General features: G+C 39.4%; 1 protein-coding gene across 4 annotated transcripts in view; it reads right to left on the bottom strand.

Annotated features, from left to right (window-relative positions):
* The window catches only part of MAP3K13 (mitogen-activated protein kinase kinase kinase 13), a 158,871-nt gene that overhangs the window by 14,966 nt on the left and 125,513 nt on the right, over positions 1-18,392 (bottom strand). For all 4 annotated transcript variants that reach the window (XM_055568838.1, XM_055568835.1, XM_055568836.1 and 1 more), the window contains 5 exons: positions 15,641-15,832; positions 12,956-13,114; positions 11,133-11,291; positions 10,437-10,545; positions 819-928 (listed from right to left, as the gene is read on the bottom strand). In XM_055568838.1, coding sequence (XP_055424813.1) covers positions 819-928; positions 10,437-10,545; positions 11,133-11,291; positions 12,956-13,114; positions 15,641-15,832 — 729 coding nt within the window. The remainder of the gene's footprint in view (positions 1-818; positions 929-10,436; positions 10,546-11,132; positions 11,292-12,955; positions 13,115-15,640; positions 15,833-18,392) is intronic.

An 18,392-nucleotide genomic window follows, 5' to 3' on the forward strand; every position in this document is an offset into this window, starting at 1 on the left:
GGTCCATCTAGTCAAGGCTATGGTTTTTCCAGTGGTCATGTAAGGATGTGAGAGTTGGACTGTGAAGAAAGCTGAGCACCAAAGAATTGATGCTTTTGAACTGTGGTGTTGGAGAAGACTCTTGAGAGTCCCTTGGACTGCAAGGAGATCCAACCAGGTCCATCCTAAAGGAGATCAGTCCTGGGTGTTCATTGGAAGGACTGATGCTGAAGCTGAAACTCCAATACTTTGGCCACCTCATGCGAAGAGTTGACTCATTGGAAAAGACCCTGATGCTGGGAGGGATTGGGGGCAGGAGGAGAAGGGGACGACAGAGGATGAGATGGCTGGATGGCATCACCGACTCGATGGACATAAGTTTGAGTGAACTCCAGGAGTTGGTGATGGACAGGGAGGCCTGGCGTGCTGCGATTCATGGGGTTGCAAAATGTCAGACACGACTGAGCAACTGAACTGAACTGAGTCTAGTGGTTATCTGTGTTCTACCCCTTAATAGATTATAAGCATCTCGGGGTCATGGACTACCTCTTATAAATTTCTGATCTTTCCTGTTACCTAGGGCAGCAACTGAATAAACAAATAGCATTGCTCCAGGGATCTTTGTTGCAAAGATACGATAAAGGAAGATAACAAAGGTGCAGGGAGACAGTAAGAAAGTGATACAAAGGAGGACTGACTTTCAGGGCAACTTTTAAAGAAAATAACAATAACCAGCAGAGGTGACAGGTGTGTAGAAGATGAAATGATTCACAGAAAGGGTTCCTATTAAACATCTGAAGACTTGGGAGTAAGAAGGGAAGTAGGAGAGGTCGGCTGACCTGAGCTCTTCTCTGCGCCTTCGAATAAGTTCTTCATCTAATCGGTGGATACAGGTTCCTTCACTCTTGATCTTCTCAAAGTGCTTTTTCACTTCTTCTCTCCATTCAGCCTAGGTGAGGACAAATTAGGTTTTGTTAACTCCAGGAGTTTTAATCCTTGATATAACCATAGGACCCTGTACAAGACTCCACCCCCACCCACCCCATATGATTATACTGAAGAGCCTTATAGAATAGATGTTTGATAGTAAAATATCTCACATTAATGTATCTGCACACCCTACCCAACTCTTCACCCCATTTTCTGTGTTTAGTCTAATACTCGATGCTGTCTTGGCCCCAAGAAACATTACAGCTGGCATGCTAGCCATCATCTCTGGAATAAAGCAGCTCAGTTTTAAATCAAGATTGTGGTGGAGAGGCCTGGCTAGAAAGAACAGCTCTGATAACCATATGGTACAAGCATGTGTCAGTCAGAATATGACCATTTTTACCCTGGACCAGAATTCCTCCTGGGCTTTGTTTACAAAAATATCTCGAGAAAATATTTAGTATAGAAGATCCAAGAGGCATGAACAACAGAAGAAAGGGATAAAAATATGGGAACTTATACAGGAATCTGTGGGCTTCTCAGGTGGTGCTAGTGGTAAAGAACCCGCCTGCTAATGTAGGAGATGTTAAGAGATGTGGGTTTGATCCCTGGGTTGGGAAAATCTCCTGGAGGAGGGCATTGCAACTCACTCCAGCATTCTTGCCTGGAGAATCCCACAGACAGAAGAGTCTGGAGGGCTACAGTCCATGGGGCTGCAAAGAATTGGACATGACTTAAGTGACTGAGCATGCATGCATGCATGCATATAGAAATTTGGGAGTGAGAAAGAAAAGAGGGAAGGAGGAGGAGGAGAAAGAGCATGGTCAAAGAATTTAGTTGTCTGGAAAAAAATTTAGGAGAGGGATGGGTATCTAATATGTGATTTAAGTTTTTCAAAACGTAAGCCTCTTCCAATTTCCTAAATCTTTAGTAAAGCCTCTGACATTCACCTTGACTTTGGATGAGTGTATTTATTTGGTTTTGCTTTTAAAAAAGAAAAATAAATAAAGACAGGTACTGAACTGCATCTTTGGGTCAATGACAGGACAAAGATAAAGGAACATCCAAAAGATGGCAGGGATGGGGGTCTAAAAAGCAGAGCCAAAGTGTCCATGTAATTATAAATCTCTCGAAGGTCACTAAAGTATTAAAGAGGACATTGGACTGTTCCATAAGGCATGGTGTTTCAGACTAATTTCATCTAAATTTTAGGAGGCAGGAAAATCTCTGCAGGAATATAGTCTATAGACCATTTCTAGAAAAACAGCTAAAGGAGAACCTTCCTCAAAGTATGTATGCACTACTATCCCAAAAAGCTAATGAGATAATCTAAAATAATTTCCAGTGAAGGCTAAATATGTAACTAAATGTTTCTAACTGTATTGTCTTCCACAGCTCTTCTATCCTTTTAAGATTCATAAAGATGATCTCTCTAGACCCTGGAAGAAGTTATAGTTAAGTAATTGTGAAATTAGAGAAGCTTTCTCCCCAGATTTGCTGTTTCTCATTTATTTCTATAGAAGAAATTATACTATAATTATTTAGAAAGTGTTCATTCTGCTTATCTGTTTATAATATGTTAGATCTTCATATATATATATACATGTTGACTGACCATTGGGAAGAGATTTCTGTCAGTTGATTTTCTGGCATCAAATCTGCCAAGCAATGTCATCAAAAAGCCAAGATCTAGAATGTGAAGCCCATTGTTTGGCAACAGCCTTTGACAATGGTGATGGCGGTGGTTTGGTTGCTAAGTTGTGGCGGCATCCAAGCAGTAAACACAGGTTTGGTTGAGCCCAGGTAATGCTGTTCTCTTAGCCACCAGATTAAAGTCACAAAGAGTAAGAGTATTTGAGTTTTAAGAGGCCAAAGACTGACAATCAAGGGTGCTGCTACTGCTGCTAAGTCGCTTCAGTCATGTCCGACTCTGTGCGACCCCATAGATGGCAGCCCACCAGGCTTCCCCATCCCTGGGATTCTCCAGGCAAGAACACTGGAGTGGGTTGCCACTTCCTTCTCCAGTGGTTGGACCTAAAACAGATAAGGGAGGGGGCCAAGGGTGGGTCTTAAAGCATCCTCTTTTGTGAAAATCATGTCAGTGGATCCTGACACTTAAACAGGCACCAAGAATATCTCCCTCTAGTGGTGAGGGATCCGATATCGCAGATCCAATTTTTCTAATTCTAGAGGAAATAAACCTCCTGACACCTGGCTCATGGAATGTGAAACTTAAAAGACAACCCTCTCAAGATTGAAACTTATTAAAGTAGATTTACTCAAAAGAAATTCCCTTTGTGGGAAAACACCATGTACTGATTAATAATAATGTGTTTTCCTCAAAGGTACTGTGTTACAGGTAGATGTTAATTTTGGAGTTCCATCCCATATACTTAGAATATTTATGTAATAGGAGTTCCAATTTGCACTTAATCTTCAATTTAGAGATGTCTGGGCATATCTAAGAAATGGAGGTGGGCAGGCTGAAGTCAGTTTGCACAGAGATTAAGGAGTCTCTGAGAGAAAACAAGAGGGAAGGAGGAGTCCTGGTGACTCTGACCTATAACAGTCATCAACATAGGAGTGGAGAGGCATTTCCTACTGTTCCACTAAAATACCAACAAAACCTTGGGCCATAACTAGCACTATTATGTGATCTGTAACAAAATGTAACTCAACAGGGAAAGGACCAGTTCATTGCATAAGCACAAGAATGTGCAAATTTGGAATCTGGAGAAGCCCACGGCTTTAGTTACTGCAAAAAATAGCAGCTCCTGGAGGGTGACGGCAGTTCCTTAAGGATAAGGCAGCATCCCACGGATGCCAGCTGGGGACTACAGTCTCTCAGCAGAAAACAGTACTAACCAATAAAGTAACACTCAGCAGATGCTAGCTGGAAGATTGCTGTTCTAGACAGAGTCAGAGGAAAGGACGTGTGTGTTAGTCGCTCATTCGTGTCTGACTCTTTGTGATCCCATGGACTGTAGCCCACCACGCATCTTTGTCGATGGGATTCTCCAGGCAAGAATACTGGAGTGGGTTTCCATTTCTTCCTCCAAAGAATCTTCCTGACCCAGGGGTCGAACCCAGGTCTCCTGCATAGCAAGCAGATTTTTTACAGTCTGAGCCACCAGGGAAGCCACAAGGAAAGGAGGGCAGACATTAATACGAGGCTATCTGAGATCCCTACTCTTTACTGGGGATTCCCCCAAATCACATGTAGAGTGGAGGGAGGGAGTAGGGAGTGTTTCACAAGGTATGTAAGTCCAGTAAGCAGGTAAGGGAAAAATACAGTGAAATCTGGGTTATTATTATAAATGGAATCCTCTTTATAGCACAGGTAAGGCCTGGGAAAGGCTGTAACATTTAGCACGTTTTCATCTTTTCAGATATTTAACCAGTTCACTGAAGCTCTTGCACCCATATCTTGCTCCTCCTCTCTCTCATAACAGAGGTGTCAAAATGAAGCTGAATTAATATATGGATGGATGAATAAGACAGATGATATCCATACAATAGAATACTATTCAGTCATAAGAGGAATGAATTTGTGACATGCTACATCATTAAAGTTCAACATTCAGAAAACTAAGATCATGGCATCTGGTCCCATCACTTCATGGCAAATAGATGGGGAAACAGTGTTAGACTTTATTTTCTGGGCTCCAAAATCACTGCAGATGGTGATTTCAGCCATGAAATTAAAAGATGCTTACTCCTTGGAAGGAAAATTATGACCAACCTAGATAGCATATTAAGAAGCAGAGATATTACTTTGCCAATAAAGGTCCATCTAGTCAAGGCTATGGTTTTTCCAGTGGTCATGTATGGATGTGAGAGTTGGACTGTGAAGAAAGCTGAGCACCGAAGAATTGATGCTTTTGAACTGTGGTGCTGGAGAAGACTCTTGAGAGTCCCTTGGACTGCAAGGAGATCCAACTAGTCCATCCTAAAGGAGACCAGTACTGGGTGTTCATTGGAAGGACTGATGCTGAAGCTGAAACTCCAATACTTTGGCCACCTCATGCGAAGAGTTGACTCATTGGAAAAGACCCTGATGCTGGGAGGGATTGGGGGCAGGAGGAGAAGGGGACGACAGAGGATGAGATGGCTGGATGGCATCACTGACTCAATGCACATGAGTTTGGGTGAACTCTGGGAGTTGGTGATGGACAGGGAGGCCTGGTGTGCTGTGATTCACGGGGTCGCAAAGAGTCGGACACGACTGAGCGACTGAACTGAACTGAACAACATAGATGAGCCTTGAAGACACGCTAAATGAAACAAACCAGACAAAGAAAGACAACTATTGTATGATTCTACTTCAGTGAAATATCTAGAGTAGGCAAATTCATAGAGATAGAAAGCAGAACAGAGATTTCTGTGGGGAGTAGAGAATGAGAAGTTAGTGCTTAATGAAATAATGAGAAATTTTGAAAATTGATAATGGTGATAGTTTTATAACACTGGAATGTGATTTCTGCCACTGAATTGTACATTTAAAAATTGTTAAAATAGCAAATTTTATAATATCTTTTACCATGATTTTTATAAAGTAAAGAAAAAAATAAGCTTAGCTATGAGAAATGAAGAAGCAGGATGTTGAGGGGCTATGCTGCTGCTGCTGCTAAGTCGCTTCAGTCGTGTCTGACTCTGTGCAACCCCATAGACGGCCTCCCACCAGGCTCCCCCGTCCCTGGGATTCTCCAGGCAAGAACACTGGAGTGGATTGCCATTTCCTTCTCCAGTGCATGAAAGTGAAAAGTGAAAGTGAAGTTGCTCAGTCGTGTCCGACTCTTAGCGACACTATGGACTGCAGCCCCCCAGGCTCCTCAGTCCATGGGATCTTCCAGGCAAGAGTATTGGAGTGGGGTGCCATTGCCTTCTCCGTTGAGGGGCTATAAGTAGTAGGAAATCTTAGATTCTGAGTCAGAAAGGTCTTAACTCTTGGTTAGTGCATAAGTCCTCCTTACTGCCTCCCCCAGTGAGCACCAGCCTGTTTCTAGGACCTACTTGCTCATGATTAAATTACTCTTAAGGCAAAACAGTCTATCCCTCTAATGAGCTATCTGTCTCTGCAACTCCCAGCCCCGGAGTTTCTGGGTGGTCACAGTGGCACTGGGTAGTCACGAAATTACACTTGCTCCTTGGAAGAAAAACTATGACAAACCTAGGCAGCATATTAAAAAGCAGAGACATCACTTTGGCAACAAAGGTCCATAAAGTCAAAGCTATGGTTTTTTCAGTAGTCATGTACGGATCTGAGAGTTGGATCATAAAGGAGGCTGAGTGCCAAAGAACTGATGCCTTCGAATTGTGGAGCTAGGAAGACTCTTGAGAGTCCCTTGGGTAGCAAGGAGATTAAACCACTCAAGCCTAAAGAAAATCAACCCTGAATATTCATTGGAAGGACTGATGCTGAAGCTCCAATACTCTGGCCACCTGATGTGAAGAGTCAACCTATTAGAAAAGACCCTGCTGGGAAAGAAGGCAAAGAAGAGGGTGGCAGAGGATGAAATGGTTAGATAGCATCGCTGGACATAAATTTGAGCAAACTCTGGGAGATAGTGAAGGACAGGGAAGCCTGGTGCGCTGCAGTCCATGGGGTCACAAAGAGTCGGGCACGACTTAGTGACTGAACAACGACCACAGTGGCACTCAAAATGGTGCAAAGACGAGGGCTGTAGAGGAGCTCAGAAGCAGGGCACAAGAGGCACCGAGCAGCTGGGACCTGGGGCCAGGCTAAAATGTTTTCTAAAGACTTTATCAAATGTAATTGAACACCAGGAGCAATAATTGTCTACTTGGAGAAATGGGTTATTGTCTGGGAATGAAGCAATAGCTTTGGCAGAATCTAATATTGTCCTGAAATTGGTTGCTTTGTTCATCTGTTCTATATATGCTGCTGCTTTATACAAGTGCTGTTGATGAGAAACAGATGAAGCATGTTCTCTCAGGAAGACATCAGCTGGGTTCTTGGCAGCACCTTTGACTGATAGTTTGGGGGGAAGGTACTGGTTGATGACTGATGCGGAGAGAATTCTGGCAGCAGGCAGGAGGCAAGGCCTCAGGTACAAGAGGGCTATCAATAAGCAAAACTATGTGCTAAAAAACTAGTTCTTGCCCATCGTGGGAGGATGATTTGTCAAAACACAATTAATAGGAGCTCCCTAGCTGCCATTCTTATCCATCTCAGGAGTTCATCAGAAAAAGCACCCAGAACATACAACCTCAAAGAAGGCTTAATCTTTATAGCTTTGTGGGAGATGAATAATAACATCTTGCAATCAAACAGCTCTCTACAGTTTCCAGTGCATGTTTATTATCTGATCCTCATCAAAACTCCACAAGGAAGGGAAAACATGGTTATCTTCACTGTTTAGATGAGTTAGCTGAGGTTTATGGAAGTTTAATGACTTATCCAAGGTCATAGGACAGGGATTTATGCTCAAAATCTGTTACTTTTCTCAGTACCTCCCTCATTAGTTCACAAATACTTTATTATCATTAGCCAGAGATGGTCTGAATTTCAGACCCAAGCAAATCAGCTTGTAAATAACTGAAAAATTCTAGGAACTAGCAAGGGTATTTTGGACTATTTAAGGAGAGGTAAAATTTTACACTGGGAGGAAAAGGTGGTAGAATTTATGAATATTAACACATGTCCTATGCACTGTTTTTCCTTTCCATTCCTTCTCCCCTTCCTCTCTTTTCAAATTCTTGTTCTAACAGAACCTTCTCTAAGTTCAATTTTAATGCTGCACAGATTAATAAAAGTGAGTTTATACAAGTAAGGATACCGACTGTAGGTACTACAGTGTTATACATACGTTGGGCACTCAGAGAGTGTGGCCCTGGCTTCAGAAGTGATATTCTGGGAGCACACAAGTAAAGTCTGTTTAGAATTTGATGTTTTCCCAGTATGTACAGTCATACTGTCAATGACTTGTGAGTTAGTACTCTCATGAAAATTGCTTTTCAAAATTATGGTACGTAGAGTTTTCTTGTAAAGGAAGCAAAGCTATGATTGATACTGTATCCTGAAGTCTGAAAAATTTTCTAGAGACTACTCATTATTATGGGCTTCCCTGGTGGCTCAGATGGTAAAGAATCATTCTGCCATGTGGGAGACCTGGGTTCAATCCCTGGGTTGGGAAGATACCCTGGAGAAGGGAACGGCTACCCACTCCAACATTCTTGCTTGGAGAATTCGATGGACAGAGGAGCCTGGTGGGCTACAGTCCACAGGGTCACAAAGAGTCAGACACAACTGAGCGACTAACATAACTCACACTCATTATTACTCTCTTTCATTTCACAAATGGCTTAAATCTTTTTCTTAATGTAAGGAAATATTTGAAAGATATCTAATCCAGTAACCAATACATACATGTATTTGTATAGGTAAGTAATGGTTTTAATAGTTCTAAGGGAATTTACCTGAATGAGCATCAAAGAACATAGGAAATGTCATGAAGTTATCCTCTCATTTTCTGTAAAATCAAATACTTTACTTACATAATAATTCCTCAGAAACACTAAAAAACTATAGGGACAAGCCAGACTATTCAAAGACATGGTGTGGGGAGAGCTGTGTTTGTGGTCACAGAGAATATGTTAGAACTTTGGGAAACAGAGGAAAAGTCTCTGATTTATTATTCCTTAGAAAATCTTGAGCCTTAAGTAAGATATTCCCAATATCTGATGGGTGGACTGTCTCTCTGCTTCTCAGACACCAGAGAAGCACATGCCCCAAGCCTCTGGTTAAGCCAGTTAATAAAGCATATTTGGGGCCTTTTTTAACCCCCAGTGATGATGCCCCTCCCAGTCCAGTTTGCTTTCAAAGCACACTTTCCTGGTAGGTAAATGCATCACCCAGTGGAGTTGGGGGCTATCAGGAGTAGACAGAGACACTAATTGGTAACAAAATGTCTTCCCTGAGAATGAATCTTTTGAAATGATACTGGAAGTCAATGTAGAGATGGAATTCATTTAGCAAAAATTCATTTTAGAAAGTGAGACAAAGCTATTTGAGAAAAAATTGGACAATACTATAAGCATAAAGCTATAATTTAAGACCATCACATTTATTTCAGAAGCCATAGTTTCCTCCTGTTTTCATCCTATTTTACTCCTATTGCCATAGCCTGGGTTCTGGGAGGGGTAAGTAAGGACCTCACATTTAAAGATCCCCCCACAACTCCCTATCCAAATGGATAGTGGTAGACCACTGGCCCTTATGCCATTTATAGTATTTTTATTTAATGGTCACACACTTATCACTAATACAACTATCAGGAGGTGAAGTCTGTTTCTCAATCTGGGTTAGCCTGTGACTTGCATTGGCCAATGAGACACTGGCAACTACAATGCACCCAGGCTAGAAAATCACCTGTGCACTGGGGCTTGCTCTCCTGCTGCATTTTTTACCTTGAGAAGACCATGTGAACAAGCCCAAGTTTGCCTGTTGAAGGATGAAGGGCCACGTGGAGGAAAACTGAGGTGCTTGAGCTAACAGCCAGCCAAGGCGGGACTAGTGACTGAGGCCATTTGGAACCAGCCAGCCTCCCAGCAGACCTGGCAACTGACTGTAGACACGTGAATGAGCCTAGGCAAGGCCAGGTGAGGGACCACCCAGCACAAATAACCAACCCACGGAACCATGAGCTCAACAACAGTGTACTGTGTTAAGCCATATGTTTTGTAGTAAAGGCTAACAGATACATTAAATTACATTTTATTTGGTGCTGCTGCTGCTACTGCTAAGTTGCTTCAGTCGTGTCCGACTCTGTGCGACCCCAGAGACAGCAGCCCACCAGGCTCCCCTGTCCCTGGGACTCTCCAGGCAAGAACACTGGAGCGGGTTGCCATTTCCTTCTCCAATGCATGAAAGTGAAAAGTGAAAGTGAAGTCGCTCAGTTGTGTCCGACTCTTAGCGACCCCATGGACTGCAGCCCACCAGGCTCCTCAGTCCATGGGATTCTCCAGGCAAGAGTACTGGAGTGGGGTGCCATTGCCTTCTCCGTATTTGGTGCTACTAGGTGAAAAGGTTAGAGAAAAGGTTCTCCTGGGCCTAATTCTGTCACAGGCTCTCTCTGGCCTTTAACTTTCCTCCACTTTACTTCAGCTTTTCTAACTTTAAGGAAAGCAATACTGTCATGAAGGTTAGCAATAATTTTAATTCAAATGTATGTACACTACAGTTTTCATATCTTCTTTTCCTCTTTCTTCTCCAACAATTTTACCAGAACCCACTATGAAGATGATATTTTACTACAAGGTATTTTCAAATAAGATAATTCATATATGTTAAGTGCTTAAAAAACCCTCCAAAACTCCAAAGTGTTAAAAAAAAAAAGCCAAAGTTGTACGTGTGGCGTTTATAATAATCATCATTATTGTTTCACAATGAGTCGAGTTATGTAATTGTTCTAAGAATCAGAATGCCCTCTTCTAGGAGCTGCTACTCCTCCTCATTGAGAGTTCCCTGTCTGTTTAGCAGGACCTGGAAGAGTTTCCAGACTTACCTGAGACTTGAAATAGGTTTCTTGTGGGGTGGCAAGTACATCTGCAGATGCAATGTCCAAATGCATGAGCGTCTGCCGAAAAGAAGGTCGGTTGCGAGGTTTACTCTGCCTAAAAGTTAAAAAAAAAAAAAAAATAGCTTGTGCATTTCAGAAGTTGTATCCAGGAGGATAAAGATTTTATTCTACTTTACCAAAAAAACACAAAAATCAAAAAACAACATTTCTGACTCCATGTGTGGCTATATCTCAGGTAGTTTTGATGTACTGAAGAACAAAAGGAAAATGCAATTATGAGATGCCTCTAATGATGAACTAGAAATCTCTAGAATCTGTTTGATAATATTGATCCCTGAGAACTGGCAAAGTGGTGATAGCTATCATTTACTAAGGCCTACTGCTTCAAGATATCAGACCAAATTATTTATCATTTTTAATTAATCATACTATCCCCATTTCACAAATGAGAAAACTGCTACTTAGATGACATGCCCCAAATTACACAGCTAGAAAAGGGCAGAACTAGTGAATCCAAAGTTCTCAAATTCCAAGGCTCCTAGACTTTACACAAAGTAAGGTTATTCATTCCAAATACACGTTAGAGACATCCCTGCTGTTTTAAATATGGTTTAGAGAAGTTTTAAATATGGTTTTGAGGAAGAAGGTAGAAGAGAATATTGGGAGAAACATATTTCTTACCATGTCTGCTTCATAAGGATTTTGAATCCATCAGGGCAAGTGGAAGGAACTGGAAGGTGTAGGCTATTGCTTCCAACCCCCCAAATAATGGCTGAAGAGTCTACATCTTTGTACGGAATCTCCCCTGTGAGCAGCTCCCAAAGCACCACTCCAAAAGACCTATAGTAGCCCCGGGAACAAGCACAGACGATATTTCAGAATGACTGATTTGTATTTTAGTCATTTAGTAATTTTCAATCAAACACATAAAACTCTAATATTTCTATAGAAAAAATAGAAACAGCCAGGAAAACTCTGAAGAAGAAAATTAATGAAGGGTAACAAATATTATCAGATATTAAAATATACTACAAAGCTTCAGAAATTAACAGTGGTGATGAATAATCAGCTAGGCTAATGGAAAGGAACAGAAATCTAGAAATAGACCAAATACATATAGGAATTGAATATATGATGGAAGTTACATCTTTAAACCAGTATGGAAAAATTGGTTATTCAATAAATACTGTTGGGACAACTGGGGAAAAAATTAAATCTATACTTTATCTTACACTAAGATAAATTCCAAATGCATCAAAGATTTAAATGTGAGAAATGAAATCCTAAAGATTCTCAAAGAACATATGGAAAAAAAAAATCTTATTAAGAGTAGTGAAAGCTTTTCTAATTAAGAAATCCAGAAGTCATAACAGGAGAGACTGACCAACTGCTTAAAAGAAAATCTTGACATGGAAAAACCCTCTAACATAAGCAAAACAACAAAAGTGAAAAGTATCTGTAATTCATATACACAGAAGGATAATTTCCTTAATATATAAAATATTCTTATAAGTTGATAAGAATAAAATATCAGAAAACTTAGTAAAGGATTAGTGTGTAAATAAGAAATTACAAATGGGTGTGTAAATATATGAAAAAAGTACAACCTTATTTATAAGAAGAGATATGCAAATTAAAACTGCACCTAAGACACCATTTTTTTTAACCTATATGGTTGGCAGAAGATCCCAAAGTGGAACACATTTTGTTGGTGAGCCTGAAAAAACTATTATACATTTCTGTTGGGAACATAAATTGATGTGATCCCTAATAAAGACACTTTGGTAATAATTACCCAAATTACAAATGAACTCACATTTCTACTTTATCTTATTTACTTAAAAATTATAGCCAGTTTTAATATAGGCTATTATTTTGGTTTAAATCTAAAAGTTACTAGTTGCCAATTTTAAGAATGGAAGAAAAGCAATTACAGGAAAATATACTGTTAATAGCAGAGATTTGGAACCTCAGAAGAAAAGAAAATAAAGATGAACACCTCTCCCTGCTCCCCCCAAAAAGTATAGTCTATCAGGACTGTTTAATAAAAGGGCAAATAGCCCTGTATACCTCAAAGCATATAACTGTATCACAGCAAAGTACATCACTAATACACCTGATGATGGTCTGAGAATAAGTAAACTTCGTTTACCATGTTTTATTCAAGAAGGAAAGAATTATGTAATATATTCCAGAAAGACTCTTATACTAAATGGCTATTTGAAGTAAACTTTTAGTTTTCCAGAAAGTTCAGCATATTCTCTTGATAGACCCCCAAAACTGATGATTTACTGAGTGGATACTCACCCCAGTTCCTCCTCTCCCAATCCTTCTTACCAAGTGTCATCACACTGGGTAGTACCTCGGGTTACATGAGACTGAAATCAACTAGAACTGAGTAATACTAAAGAGTATTTTGGGTGAGTAGAAGTGTTGAAATAGGAAGCACTAATAGGGTGAAAGTGGGATCAGGCTTTTTGGTTGGGACAGATGGCACCACTCACCATATATCGACTTTTTCAGAGACAGGTTCATTCCGTATCACTTCTGGTGCCATCCAGGCAACAGTGCCAGCGAAAGACATCTTGGTACTCTTATCACTGAGTTCCTTAGATGTACCAAAATCTGAAATTTTTACTGCATCTGTGTGAGTCACTAAAACACTTTAAAAGAAATAAAGAAAGCATTCAGATCATTAGTACTAATGAAAATCATGACTAACTGGCAACTGAAGATTTTGTTTGCTGACTCCTACGTTGCAGAACTCAGCTCTCTAGTTCCAGTACTACTGGGGCCTTAGGTACCCACCAGGAGCAGCATTATTTATACTTGTGAGCAGCACAGCATACTGGGCTTGCTACACCTGGTTTTATCCTGCCTCCACCACTTGCTAACTGTGTGACCTTTACCAATTACTTAATTCTTCTAAGCCAGTTTTCTCATCTGTAAGATGGAGACAATTCAGGTCACAGTATGTTATTCACAATTCAAACATCTCTGAAAATGGTTTATAAATATTTTCTCATCTGTATAAAACAAACTCAATTTACTTATCCCACTTTGTGCGACTATCAAAGGCTTTGCCATGGATTTATGAATGTGTATGATTATAGGGTGTTGCCCTAGACTTTGCTGGGGGTGTAATGTAATGCCCTATGCTACCTTCTGAAATCATCTGACTTCAGGAGTTTTGGATAAGGCATTATGAGTCTGTAATTAATGGTCTCATAAAATTTTCATTTGAATTAAATGAGAGAAGCTATGTAAAGCACCCATCTCAATAAACATTGATTCTCATCCTTGCCAGTCTCAGACAATCCAATGGGAAAATCACTTCTTTTAAAGCACTGTTTAATGGCCAATTAAAATCATGCATGGAACCATGACACACAGGATTCATTAATATAAAAGGCAAGTAAGTATGCTGGGACTCTGTTAATGTTGCTAAGGAAAAGCAGGAATAAATTTAAGCTCAGATTCTACATAAGTCATGTGTAGAATATTTTACTTGCTATAATTTGTTATTTATATAATTTGTTACATATTTTACTTGTTACAATAGTGATCTGGGATGTGACCTGGGGCAAGCTGCTTTTGCTAGCCTCAGAGTATAACCTAGTACCAGGCAAATCCAGAGTCCTAGCACCCTCACACACTGCCTGAATTCACTTGAAATAACCTGTTTAGAACATTAGAATGTTAAGGAGTTAGGGGTTCAGAGGCTTAATGATATAGAGAAATAATTTGAACAGTAAGTCTTTTTTTTGGGGGTGGGCAGCAATCCACACAGCTTGAACCTGGGCCACAGCAGTGAAAGTGCAGAGTCCTAACCACTGAAGAGCCAGAGAATTCCCTAAAATAATTCTTAAGGAGAACAAGCTGATTAAGAAAGAGGCCATTCAAAGAGGTCTTCGGCAAGGTATCTTGTGTGCTTTATATGTATGCAGTGGATGACAGAAACAGCAGATTGTGTTAAAAATGTGAACAGAAGGAATGAACACTATAATAAAATTTTTGTGTAAGGAAAGCAAAGATAAGGTTTTTAGTGAGCTAAGGACTGTAACAAACATTGTTGAGAATAACAGTGATAAATTAGAGCTGCTTTGCAGTTGATAATCAAGGACAGATTTGTATCTCCCATGGAAGAGGGGCAGGACTCACTGTGGATCCCTCATCTTATCAGGACGAGGAAGGATCTCAGTTCTGGGTTCAAGCACTACCTCCATGACTTTGGGCTCTGAGCTCTAGATTATCTTACATAAAATAAGAATAATGATACTTATTACATCTCTTCCACACATTTTTTTTTGCCAAAATTAAAGCAGATATGATTAAGTATTTTTAAATGTTGTAAATCATGAAAGCACTATGCAAAAATGTTTGGGGAAAAGATTCTTTTCTGCTTATCTAAACAAAAATGTGATGGAAAATAATGAAAATAATGTATAAAAATAGGAGCCACATTGAAATGTACTTAATTTCTTTCCTTTCTTCATGCACTTTGGGAAACTTGAATAAGCATTCCTCTTAAAGTGGGTTATTGGGAACCAAAGAATCATTCTGAAAACAAAGATTACTAGAAACAGCTCTGCTTCTCTTAAATAACAAATTTATGTTGTTTAATGGACACTGTGGAACTTTACTTGTTTATTTCTTTGCTTAGATTCTAGGAAGCTCAAAGCCAGATTCGTAGTCCACTTGTAGTGACTGTACAGAAACTTATGGCATACATTTTGTGGACAAGCTTTAGTTAATGTTTTCACTTTCTCTTTGCCTCTGGTTTATTTTTTAATCCATTTTTATTCTGTTGTATATATTTCTGAAACTCAGTTTTGGAAAATTGGTTTTCTAGGGGAAGCACACTAGGAAAACAAGTCTTCCAGTGGGAAAGTCTGGCATTCATTATCTGACATGATGGAAAATGAATTCTTTGGTTAATAATGTATTTTGTTTCATAGTTGTACAATTACAAAGCAACAAATAGGGAAAACCACGCAGGTGCCTGGACATATCCGTCATATAGGTAAGTAAGGAGGCTAATAACAATCTCCAAAATATGTAAATAGAGATATCCATTCTGCTTATTTAAACTGAACTGCAAATAGTCTAAAAGCTTCATTATGATTGATAAAATTCCATATTTCAAAACAATAAAATAAAATGACTGAAAAGTTAGCTCCAGAACTCACTTAGGTGATTTGAGATCACGATGAATAATTTTATGAAGGTGCAAATAATTCATTCCACTTGCAATTCCCGTGGACCAGTCTACTAACAATCGAGGTGTGATTTTCCTGCCAGCTCGCAAAACCTCATAGAGTTGTCCATGGGCACAGTATTCCATGATGATACAGTAACATGGGGCCTGAGTACAAACACCCCTTTCAAGAAAACACAGACATATACATGAACACACAGATCACATAAACGTACATGTATACATATTTATAACTTTAAAAATATTTAATAAATTTAATAAGACAGGTTTTCTATCCAAATTATTTATAAAATGCATATATATCCCGATTCTTAAATTACCATTTAAATCCCTGTAGTCTACATGTTTCTTTGTTAGCACATAGACAATTTTAGTTTGTTTTGTTCACTTCAGATATCTATTGTTGTTTAGTCGCTAAGTTGTGTCCAACTCTTTTGCAACCCCTTGGGCTGAAGCCTTCCAGGCTCCTCTGTCCATGGGATTTCCCAGGCAAGGACACTGGAGTGGGTTGCCATTTGCTTCTCCAAGGGATATTCCTGATTCAGGGACTGAACCTGTGTCTCCTGCATTGCAGGTGGATTCTTTACTGCTGTGCCACCTGGGAAGCCCTCAGGTATCTATATACTATGCTGTATCGGTGCTTTTTCTGTGGGACCTTGTCATTCTAAAACAAAGAGCATCTTTCTCTGAGACTTGTGTAGGCTGGACACTGTTCTTTTAGATTAAGAATAATTTAAGTATCTTCCCTTAAAAATTAAATGGAAGTTTTATATATAATGTACAGAGAGAATTCAAGTAAAATATTTCTATTTTTACCATTAAATTTGTTGAATTTTAAATTACTCAAATTTAAGATAATTAGACTGAATACCAAAAGAATCAATTTTCTGTATTATAAATATCTGAAAAACATTTGTTTAGAATAAAAATAATGTCACACATTCTATTATACACCTATGCAGCCTCTATTTTCATTAATTCCTACATCTTCTATGAAGATTTCCCTGATTATTCCAGTCTAAAAAAATCTTTCTCTTCTCTAATTTCCTATGCTGCAATTATTTTTTTATATACTATTTTTCTCTCCCTCTACAGATTATCAGCTCCTTGAAGGAAAAGGTCTTCAAGTTCTTTTCTTCCAATCGCATGGCTTAGAAGTTCACAGCAAGTTCTTGACAAAAATTTCTTAACTTCACCTGAACGTTCTTTGCTGATAAAGCCTTTGCACAAACAGAGGCAGAAGCAAGGGGTAGGAGGAGGCATAACAACACAAAAGAACACCTTCTATGAGTCAGGTATGCCTACGTGTTAGTTAACTGCCTTATTTAATCTGCCCCAAATCACTGTATGATAGATACTATCTTTTCCACTTCTACAGGCTAAGGCTTAGAGAGGAAAACCGACTAGATCATACAGCTAAACACGACAGAGCTCGGGTTTGAATCCAAGCTGTCTAACTTCAAAGGCCATGTGCTTTCCACTCACTACACTACACAGCCTCCTTTCTTAAAGTTTGTTAAAGTCTGTATAGACAAGCATACTGGGGATTCTTGTATTAATACTGTTATCTTATAAAAGTGGGAAAATCATATTAACTTTACTTCACAGTTCTGCTCTGAAAATAAGAAAAGATAAAAAATTACCATGAGCAATTCTCTGTTGTCTTATCTCTTAATGATACGTATGCCCTCCTCCAAAAGAATATCATTATTCTACCTACAAGACTCCCAGCTAAAGTCCTCAACCAGCTACCAATTCATGTCCTATCTCTTAGGCTGCCATAAGTGGTAAAAGGATTTAGAAGCAGTGGCTTGTGAAAGTCTTAAAACAATGGCAGGTTATGAAGAAGTATAATTAGTTTTCATTTTCCCTGCCTTGATGTGCCTGTCAAATGCCACCAAGCTATTTCTATTACTTTCCTATCATTTTCTAAGCCCCCCCCAGAATTCTTATCTTGATTAAAAAAATTATTATTTTTGGCTGCACTGGATCTTCGTTGCCGCATTTGGGCTTTCTCTAGCTGCTGTGAGCGGGCGCGTCCTTGCAGGGCGGCTTCTCATTGCAGAGAGCGCAGGCACAGTAGTTGGGGTGCACAGGCTTAGCTGCCCCATGACATGTGGATCTCCCCTGACCAGAGATTGACCGTGTTCCCTGCATTGGCAGTCGGATTCTTAACCACTGGCCCACCAAAGAAGACACTCATCTTGATTTTTGAAGAAAAATTTTTTTTCAAGTTTCTGTTACTTGACTTTCAGGAAACCTCAGTGGAGCACAGGTATAAAGCAACTACAAATAGACAATTGAGTTTTTACTACAGAGAAATGATGAGTAAGGGCAGACATAATGTAATGCACTTAAGAACAACAAAGCAAATATTTGTTTGAAACTACTCAGCATCCTATTCAACTATGTTTAGCTTGTCAGACAAACATCGTCTAACAGTGGTATTCTATATACTTTTCATCTTTCTTGACTGACAAATGAGAAGTAATCATTCCATCAGCCCTGTACTATGACAAGGCTTCTTAGTAGCTATAAATAACAGCTTTATAATCACTTCTAATTGCTACCTTTTCTTCCCTTTGGCACCCAATTCCATTAGGAACAGGCAGGTTGGGTTTTCTTAAAAGATTCCTTAAAAAATTAGAAGAAAAAGAGAATATCGTATTCTTTTCTTGCACTTCCCTTCTGTGCATGGTTTCTACTAACTTCAAAAGAAGCTG

Source organism: Bubalus kerabau, chromosome 2, assembly GCF_029407905.1.
Source record: "Bubalus kerabau isolate K-KA32 ecotype Philippines breed swamp buffalo chromosome 2, PCC_UOA_SB_1v2, whole genome shotgun sequence".
In the NCBI taxonomy this organism is placed as follows: domain Eukaryota; kingdom Metazoa; phylum Chordata; class Mammalia; order Artiodactyla; family Bovidae; genus Bubalus; species Bubalus kerabau.